The 10,504-nt window shown below is 49.8% G+C and overlaps 1 protein-coding gene across 1 annotated transcript in view; it reads right to left on the bottom strand.

The window, feature by feature from the left end:
* Positions 1-7,040: 7,040 nt before the first annotated feature.
* LOC122469996 (testis development related protein) overlaps positions 7,041-10,504 on the bottom strand; it is a 40,029-nt gene continuing 36,565 nt past the window's right edge. The window contains exon 4 of the mRNA XM_043557180.1: positions 7,041-9,447. Coding sequence (XP_043413115.1) covers positions 9,102-9,447 — 346 coding nt within the window. The 3' untranslated portion in view covers positions 7,041-9,101. The remainder of the gene's footprint in view (positions 9,448-10,504) is intronic.

A 10,504-nucleotide genomic window follows, 5' to 3' on the forward strand; every position in this document is an offset into this window, starting at 1 on the left:
CCCAAACATTCACTGATGGATGAATGGATAAAGAAGATGTGTGATATATATATGTGTGTGTATGTATACACACACACACACACACACACACACACACATACAGTGGAGTATTACTCAGCAATTAAAAAGAATGAAATCTTGCCATTTGCAACTACATGGATGGAACTGAAGGGTATTATGCTAAGTGAAATTAGAGAAAGACAAAAATCATATGACTTCACTCATATGAGGACTTTAAGAGACAAAACAGATGAACATAAGGGAAGGGAAACAAAATATAAAAACAGGGAGGGGGACAAAACAGAAGAGACTCCTAAATATGGAAAACAGGGTTACTGGAGGGATTGTGGGAGTGGGGCTAGACTAAATGGGTAAGGGGCACTAAGGAATCTACTCCTGAAATCATTGTTGCACTATATGCTATCTAATTTGGATGTAAATTAAAAAAAAAAAAGAAAAAGAACGGGGTGCCTGGGTGGCTCAGTTGAGCGTCCGACTTCTGCTCAGGTCATGATCTCACAGTTTGTGGGTTCAAGCCCCACGTCGGGCTCTGTGCTGACAGCTCAGAGCCTGGTTCCTGCTTCGGATTTTGTGTCTTCCTCTTTCTCTGCCCCTCCCCTGCTCATCCTCTGTCTCTGTCAAAAATATGTAATATTAAAAAAAAGTTTAAGATTCTATTTTGACTCCTTTGGATAAATACCCAGAAACAGAACTGCTGGATCAGTTGCTAATTGTGTTAATCCTGTTTTGAGGAAGTGCTGTACCGTGTTCCCCAGACACTGTACCATTTCTTACCCTGCCAACAATGCCAAAGCAGTCCGGTTTCTCCATATTCTTCCCACACTTGTCACCTTCTGAGGTCGTTCCTGTACAGTAACCACCCTAACGGGCATGAGGTGTCTTGGTGGTTTGGATTCGCATGTCCCTGATGAAGAGTGACGTTGAGCATCTTTCCATGTGTCCGCTGGCATGTGTGTGTTGTGTTTGGAGAGAGGTCTATTCAAGTCCTCTGCCCACGTTTTAGTGAAGTTGTGTTTTTGTTGTCTAGTTGCAGGAGTTCTCCCTATATTCTGGATACTCCTTACAGGTATGTGACTTGAAGATCCTGCCCCACTGTGTGGGTTGTCTTCTCATGGTTATGTCTTTGATGCTTACACTTGGCAATTTAATGGAGCCCATTTCTCTCTTTCTCCTGTTGTTGGCTGACCTTTTCATCTCTGTAGAGATCACTGACAAATCCAAGGTCATGAAATTCTCTCCCTGCTTTTGCCCAAGGCTTTTAGTTTTATTTAGCCTTTGTGTTTAGGCATTTGGTGAAAGGTATGGTGGAAGGTAAGAGCCTGACTTCACTCTTTCATGTGTGGACATCTGGTTTTCCGAGCACCATTTGTTGAAAACACTGCCCTTTCTGTCCCTGTATGGTGTTGGCACCCTTGTCTAAAATCATGGTGTGAGGGTTTCTTCCCAGGCTCTCTGTTCTACTCATTGGTCTCTATTGGTCTAAATGTGTTCTTATGCCAGGACCAAACTATTTTCATTACTGTAGCATTTTACAGAGAGAGAGTGCACACAAGTAGGGGAGGGGCAGAAGGAGCCCCTCTCTCTCCCACTCTCTCCCTCCCAAGAGGGAGGGAAGAATCCCAAGCAGGCTCCGTGCTCAGCCCAGAGCCTGACATGAGGCCCAATCCCACGACCCAAGATCCTGGAATCATAACCTGAGCTGAAATCAAGAGTTGGACACTCAACCAACTGAGCCACCCAGGTGCCCTTTCATAGTGCGTTTTGAAATCAGGATGTGTGTGTCCTCCAACTTTGTTCTTTTTCAGGATTGTTTTGGCTACTTGGGATCCCTTGAGATTCTATGTAAATTTTACCATCTTTTTTGTTTCTGCAAAAAAATGCCATGGGATTTTGATGAGATTGCATTTAATCTATAGATCAATCTGGTGGTGCTACCGTCTTAATATGAAGTCTTACACCCACAGGCACAGGGGGGTCTATGTATCTGTGTCTCCTCTAGTTTCTTTAAGCCACGTTTTGTAGTTTCGGTGTACAATGCTTAGCCTCTACCATTGCGTTTATTCTTAAGTATTTTATTCTTTGTTGCTTTTATAAATGAAATTTTCTTAATTGCCTTTTGTGATTTTTCATTGTTAGCGTGTATAAATGGATGCATCTGTTGTTTTGATACTGATTTTTTATCCTTCAACTTTCCTGAGCTTGTTTATTACACTTTTTGGTGGTTTTTGGTTTTCTTCATTTTTTTTTTTTTGTCTTGGAAGAATCTTTAGGGTTTTCTACAAATAAGATCATGTTATCTATAAACATAATTTTGTGTCTTCCTCCAATTAGGATGCCTTTTATTTCTTGTCTAAGTGCTGTGGCAAAGACTTCCAGTGCTATGTGGAGAAGGAGTGGTGAGAGAGGGTCCTTGTCTCACTCTGGATCTTAGAGGAAAAGCTCTTGGTCTTTTGTCAATAAGGAGGATGTTAGTTGTGGGCTTTTTTTATGTCCCTTTGTAAGATCAGGCAGAATCCTATCTTAGTTGAGTTTTTTTTTGTTTGTTTGTTTTGTTTTTTTGTTTTTACCAAGTGGCTTTTCTCCATTGGTTGAAATGATCATGTTTTTCCCTTCTCTCTGTTAACGTGTATGGTAAATTGTTTTACCACTCAGTGGATTTTATCCCTTACTGAAAGTGGAGGGATTGATGTTTTTTGCACTGTACCCTGGAGTTTCCAATTTCCTCCTTCAATTCTATCACTGTTGGCTGCAGGTGTGATTATCGATCTTCTTGATGAATTCTCAACTGTTTTCTTTATTTAAACAACATGAAGATGATAAAATTATAGGATGTCTGCGATTGACTTTAATGTCTTTGGTCAGTCAGGGGCACCTCGATAAAACAAAATGGGGTCATCACTGGCCGGATGGGTGGGTACACACAGGACTTTATACCCAGGCTTAGCAGACTCGTGTAGACATTCTGGGCTTTGTGGGCTACATGCTGCCTTACCCCCAAGGGCTTGGCTGCGACACCGCGATGCAGGCAGCCTCCCCACGAGTGACTGTGCCACGTGCCAGACTTTGTGGACACAGAAACATGCATTTCATAGACTTCCCGTGTGTTGTGATATAGGATTCTTTTAAGAGTTTTCACCATTTAAAAATGTAAAAATAATTCCTGTGGGCCATGCAAAAACAGGTGGTGGGCCAAATTTAGCTAGTAGGCAGTAGTTTGCCAACCCATTACTTATAGAAAAGTATGTTTGATATTTTCCATTTTACTTTTGCAATAAAAAAAACAGGTAACAGGTATTTCAAAAAGTAGTATATGTCCACTGTAAAAAGCTTTCTTAAAAAGCCAATCCACAGAAAATTTTAAATGCTACCCATAATTCTACTTGAGGTAATTATTCATATTTGGATACATTTTCACAATATTTTTATGTTACTTTTAAAGACACATAAGCTCCCAAACATAAAGTGAGGGAGAGAGGAGGATGTGGTGCCCTCCTGGAGCATCCAGAGTTGAGTGTCTCCAGAGGGATGGTTTCTCCTCTGGTTCCTGGGAAAGTTGGCTTCATGTGCTTCCACGTGTTGAGCTTGGAGACTTCTTTCAGAACAGAAATTCTTGGTGTCTCTCCATTTACCCTACTGACCAGTTCTGAAGTCTCCAGGGAGGAGAATTCTGAAATTCTAGTGATTGGGGGGTTGGGGGAACCCACTTCTCCAAACTCCATTGGAGTGAATGGTATTCCCCTTCCACTTCCAGACTTGTTCAGCTTTCTTGAAAATAGTTAAACTTTGCACTTTTTAAAATCCTGTAAATATTTTCCTAAAACTCTAACACTGATCTTGACTTAGTAAGGAAATCATAGTCAATAGAAGTAATCCCAAAGAGATCAGTAATAATGAGTTGTTCGGAAAGCTGAAATTATACACGGCCTTTATCACCAAATGAAAATATCTCCTCTGCAATTCTGGAAAACCATGTTAAGACCATTTCTAATTGCATACGTTTATCCATCCAAATGGACATCCTTGTTGTGCAGCACGGCTGCTACCGAGGTGGACATGAGAATCCGGGCCAACAGACGGAGGTTATAAGGGCTTGGCAACATGATCGGAGCCTCTGGAGACCCGCCACCAGACTACAGGTGGGAGGCAGCCTGGCCGACACCAGAGAACGACTCGGAGTGTCCGACCCCTGCGTGGGTACGTCCTGATGATGGCGCCCACCCAGGATGGTGGAAACGGACACAGCCTCCAGCATGGCAGACCTGCCTCCACTGCTTGGGGAAACTTAACCCTAACCTACCATGTCTAACATTTATGAGTTTTTACCAAGCCAGATACGATTCATATACCATATCCTGGTTTTGAGGAAAAAGAAGCTAAAAAGACATTTTTCAGCCACATGGAAGACTCTACTTGAATAATTTTGTTAGTTGTGCCTGTGATACAGTGGTGGTTCAGGGGAATATCATTTTTAGATGTGTATACTGACAGCGCTTAGGGTTGAAATGTCATGATGTCTGTAGTTTACATCTAAATGCTTAAATGAATCGCTTTCTAAATGTTGAAAAGTGACTTGGTAGCTGGCTGGGCCGTCAGATGGCCTGTCACAGAAAGTGCTTCCTTTTTACATGAAAAGGGAAGAGCCCAGGGTGGAAGTCCCCGAGATCACCGCATGAACGGCCTTCGATCCGTGGAGGAGGAACGTGGTGCTGGTTCAATCAGAGACCGTGGGTGAGAGGCCAGGAGGTGGGGGAGGCTTGCAGCAGAGCCAAAGGTGCCCGTTGAGGAGAACGGATTCCGCCCCAGCAGGTCCTCGGCTGTGGTGGAGCCCGGCTCCCCCGGAAGGAGATGTGCGTGGAGTTGTGTTCACAGCGGGGCGGATGGTGTAGGGCAGGCCTTCAAAACGAAGGACATAACCAGGCTGTGTGGGTGACAACCGTCTTACGGAAAGGTGCCACCAATGCTTTATTGAGAAAGTCAAAGAATACTCGGAAGAGAAAGGGTTTGAACTGAAAGTCTTACTGGCAGATGACGCACCTGACGAGCCTATATTTTCACCTCTAGATACAAGCACACACAACCTCACTGCTTCAACCCCTGGGCCTGGGCAGCTGGCTGGTCACAGCCACTTGTGCGCACGGTGACTTTGTTCCACCCGCACGCGGTGCAGACCCTGATCTGGACACAACGTGCCGGAGGAAGGCCTTGCTGCTGTTGATGCCACCACAGTGCTGGAACCAGAGCCTGTGCTCCCAGGGCCAGCCTGGTGCGACCAAAGCACAGTGGAGCTGCCAGCACGAGGTGAGGAGGTAGGGGAACTCTGAGGGTTTAGGAGGGCCTGCCAAGTGCCCTGTAGAGGGACACCGGGATGCCCAGGCGCTCCCGACACCCACCGAGGGGCTCCAATTGCATAGGCACCTGACGGCAGTTACTAAAAGGACCCTCGATAGAAGTCGGTGTCCAAGCCGGCCCTGCGGTCACCCCAGGGTCATAGCCTCTGCAGCCACACTCCAGGAGCAAAGAAATGACAGTTTCACTCCTGTGTTCTCCCAACCAGATGGCCATTAGTGGCCTGAGGCCGCGTCACTGCCCTCACTGCGACTGCCCTGTCTGGTCGTCACAGAAAGAAGGGTCAGCACAGCACAGTGGGGGTGTTTTGAGAAAGACGACACTCCCGTGACTCCTCCCACAGCATGTTGTTGTGATCATCACTGTGCCTAATTTATAAATTACCTGGGCCGGGAGCCCAGCATCTTGTGACCAGCCCTCCTGGGACCTGAGCCGTGGCCAGGTGGAAGCCCCTGTGAACCCCTTGTACTGAGGATACAATGCCTCAGTGCGGCCCAGGCTGGGCCCGTGAATGGATCCCGTGGGAGCCCAGCTCCAGGGAACCGACGTCTAGAACCAGCAAGGACCTGCCCACGGCCAGCCTGACAGCAGACGAGTCCTCCACGGCCAGCCCACCCACGCGTGGACGGGGACAGCTCCCCGGCCCCTAGGAGCACACTGAATCGCTCAGGGAATGTCTGACGCCGCCTCGTCAGAGGTTTGCACTGCTTTTGCAACAGAACCCACCCCGGGGTTCAGCTCCTTACCCGGGGGACGGTGGGGAACCTTTATTGAAAAGTATCCCATCATTGGAAAAGCGGTCTTAGCCAATTAGTCTTCGTGGCTTACTGAATAGTGCGCCACCTGCTGGTCTTCTATACAGGCAAAGGAAGAGCCGCTGAGGAATAAGCAGAGAAACCAGGAGACCAGGAGTAAGCAGGAGCAGAGAGCGGGCAGAAGAAGCTCCCAGGATGCACGGGGACTCCCGCACTGCAGGCAGGTTTGGGGGGCAGCCGGGGCGTGGCCCCACGGGTGAGGCAGGGTGTGGACGACCAGGGTGATGGGACACGGACTGGCTCTCCACTGAGACAAGGAAGGGAAACCGCCACTCAGGCACCCATGGATAGGGAAGGAAATCAGTGCCCCCCACCACCCCCTGTGCCTCCCCGAAAGTGCCTGCTCCCTGAGACCCACGGATGTCCGTCCGCGTGCTTCCCCAGCTCTTGAGGTACGAACCTGTCTCCTCTGACACGGGCCACCTTCTCAAAGACTTATGTCTAAGGGATGGTCATCTTTTTAAAAGATAAAGGTGCTGGGGCACCTGGGTGGCTCAGTCAGCTGAGTGTCCCACTCAGGGCATGATCTCACGGTTCATGGGTTTGAGCCCCATATCAGGCTCTGTGCTGACAGCTCGGTCTGGAACCTGCTTCAGATTCTGTGTCTCCCTCTTTCTCTGCCCCCCCCCCCGCCCCGCACCCCACTCTCTCTGAAAAACACTTCGGTGATTAAGTAAAACTGTTGCGGATGTGTTCCTGATGCTTAGCTACATGAAGGGAAAGCCTGCTTATTACGACGCTTTTATCTTTAAGCCCCAGAGCACGCACACCCCTCCCCCACGCACAGGTGCTGCGACCTGGCTCCTGACAGACTGAGGGCGGAAAAAGGCAGATATGCAAAAGATACATCTTGGAAACTTAGGTTGAAATTGGCATTTATTTATGAAAAAGTCTACACGTACTGTTTGCATTTTAAAATGAGGTTTAAGGTATCAAGAAAAGTGCCATTAGCTTTATAGTGGTTAAAGTCACCGGAGCATTTACCTTGGAGTAGATGCCAATAGTCATGCAAACTAATAATGAAAGAGGAAATTGATTTTTTTAAAAACCCTCAGGATTAAGAATGAATTCTAACTTTCTTTGAAGCCACTCACTTTCCTTAAAAAAACCAGCAACAGTAGGAGGAGCGCAGACCACTTTACACAGTGAAGGTGTGTGTTCACAGGCTGCAAACAAAACCCCACATCAAAACCACATTCTCTTTAACCTGTGAACCACACAAAGTTGCTTTGGTAAATTCTGATCAAGGAAAAATACTTTTCTCCCAAAGCACATCAATAAATACATTAAAAACCACAAACATACTTATTTTCATGTAATCAGATGCAACAGAAGAGTTTATTTTTACGTTAATCTTTGCAGACAGGAAAAATGGTTGACAGTGCACGCTCCACTTCCCATCTGGCTTTGTCTTCGGATTTGAGAAACAGTATTATGAAGGCGTAGGTGGCCAACCCCACGTCACAGACTTCCACAGCGGTGAGTGACAGGCACTTAGCATCCCCACATGACTCTGCAGCAGCCCACAGGGTACGACTCACACCTGCCGGCCGGGACCCCCCCCCCCCCCCCCCAAACGAGGCAGCTTCGCAGAGCCTCGGACACAGTGTTTATTTCCCCGGGCCTCTGGCTCCTGCTGCAGAATCCTTGCATAAACCCGCCACCGTGGGCATAGCTGGAGGGGACGCGGGGTGGCGGCCTAGCTACCGACCCATTTACCTGAGGAAACAAGGCTTTCCCTGCAACGCGAAACCCCCGGCATTTCAAGGTTCGAACACAAACTGGACGAAACACCACTAAAACGTGCCCCCCTTTCCGGACTTGGTCAGGTAAGCTCCTTGTTCAGTTAGCACAAGACGGGAGAAAGACAGCTACATGGACAGAGGACAGACGGACACTGTTCCCCCTCGGGAGTCCTGCCGTCAGGCCCGCGCGGTGACCCCCAAGAAGGTTAAATGAGCAGCACGGAGGAGGACAGTGTTTTCACGAGAGGTTTGCACAGTGTAACTGGAGGTTTTTGTTTTTAACCCAAAAAAACCCCTATGCCTTTTCTTTCAAACCACGTTACCTCAGACAGACTGGAGTGCCACCTGCTGTGGAGACCTGTGTGGCCTCCCTTCGAACACCCAACACCTGGACATCACAGAGAGGCACTTGCAGTGTTTTATACAGTTTAAACTCCATCAGCAAGTCGGGATTTGCCAAACACAAGAGTGTCTAAACGGATCCACACTTTATGGTTCCTTAACCTGGGCAATCAGAGAATGTGAAGATCAAGCCATGAAGGTCAGGACCAGTGACAGGCACGCTTGGTCACCAGCCAGCGCGCACGCGGGTCGAGACCACAGCCACCACCCGGCACGCACGCGAGACCCCTCCTCCCAGGGCACAAGACGAAGACGTGTGCACGTGGTGGCATTTCACGCTTGACCGAACGTAGCCTCTGCTTCCCCGGTATCTAAAATGAGAAGAAGTTCAACTTGCTAGGTTAACCGAGTTAAATGCAACTGAACGTGACCTCGGGAAGACTGGTCTGGCGCCCGGATGGCAGACTCCTGCTGACGGGAGGATGGCGCGGCTGCTACGGTCTCGAGAGTCACAGAGGCGCACGGATGCCACATGCGGGGGGCGGGGGACATGATGAAGACCGCGCGAGGCGGCTCCGCGGCCGGACGCCAGGCTGTGGGGGCTGTCGCGGGGCCGCCTCGGACGCACACACACCCTCTGGGGGCCCCCCCGCCAAGCCCGCGGAGGGGGACCGTCCAAATGTGGGCACGCAGAGGAGGGCCCCCGCCGTCCACACGAAAGGCCCGGACGCCCCGACGCAAACGGACACGCCGGGAATCAGCAGACCGAGAGCCCGCACGCCACCAGCAGAGGGGCTGCGCGGGCCCCTCTGGGGGGCGGCGTGCCCGCAGGTCACTCCAGCTCCTCCCAGTCGTCGGTCAGGTGGCCTCGGCTCTGCCGTCGGATGCCAACCAGCTTCCCGGCCGACCGGAGGCTCCAGCGCGAGCTGTTCCCCGAGCTGGCCAGGCTGGTGTATTTGCTGCGGCCGCCAGCGCCCTCCTCCCAGCCCGGCCCGGACGGGCGGCCGCTCGCGGGGTCGCCCGGCCCAGCGCTCACGTCCTCCAGGGCAAGTCGGGGAGGCTCCCAGCCTTCGATCTCATCTGGCTTCTTCGACTGTATGTTCTGTTTTAAACCCAAATTGTCCCAAAATCCCGATTTCTTCTCTGTCTTCAGCTCTTCCCTCAACCGTAAGTTAGCTCTGCGGGAGACAAGAGGGCAAGTGTCGGAGGCCGCGGCCCTCAGGGCCTCAAGCAGGGTCTGCGGTAGACACAGGACGTTCTTTGGTGAAAACTTTAAATCACTTGGAAGGGGAACACAAACCTGCAGTGTCAAACTTGAAAGTCAGAAAAGAAAACTTAGTCCCTACACGTCAGAGAAACCAAAGGCCGGATTTTAAGGAGACATGCCAGGCGGCACACAGGCAGAGAGCTGGCTCCCAGGGAGACGCTCGAGTGTCTTGGGTGCAACAAGAAACGCGGGGTCAAATTCAGAAACACAGGGATGGACATTTCTCTGACCAAATCGGTCTTCAGCAGGCTTATCGTACTTAGCAGGCTTGGCTGAAGCGCTGAGTGGGGAACTCGTGGAAACCATGCCCCGTGAAGACGGGACACTGCGGGGGGGGGGGGGGGCGCGGAGCACCAGGATGTGTGCGTTGCGGGCTGGTCCCACAGCCCGACTGGACCGAGGGGCCCGTGCACACAGTCCAGCCACGGAGGCGCACGGAGAGGTCACGGCCAGGGTGCCGCCCAGGCGTCCTCGGGCCTCAACTGAGCACCTGGTCTGCGGTCCGGCTCGCAGAAACTCCCCTCCAGTCAGATGTGCCGTTGGCAATACCACTTAACTGTTGCTGAATTTGGTATTTTCGTGTTTAAATACACTTTTTAGAATTTCAGTTACAGTAAACGTCAATGTGTCAGTTTAACTATATTCAATTTTCCAAAGTCTTTTACAGTTCACCAGTCCTTTGCATTTTTAACTTTTTTCCCTTGATTTTTTAAAGCTAGAATATCTCCAGCACGGCTACAGGCCCTGGAAGGCTAACGCGTTCCACTTACAGTTCTGAGTTCAAGAGCTCGTCTGAGGAAACGCCTTCTTCCACTTTTCCCTAACCTCTCAAAAGGTCCTTCTGGCCACCCTTGTGACCTTCTCCCAGAAAAACATTTTACTCGTTTTGTCTCCTGAATGTCAAAACTAGTACAACCCACTTCTGTCTACTCCCTGGGGAAGGAAACCCTCCTATCTGCCCGCGAGAC

The sequence above is a fragment of the Prionailurus bengalensis genome, chromosome B1 (genome assembly GCF_016509475.1).
Source record: "Prionailurus bengalensis isolate Pbe53 chromosome B1, Fcat_Pben_1.1_paternal_pri, whole genome shotgun sequence".
Classification (NCBI taxonomy): domain Eukaryota; kingdom Metazoa; phylum Chordata; class Mammalia; order Carnivora; family Felidae; genus Prionailurus; species Prionailurus bengalensis.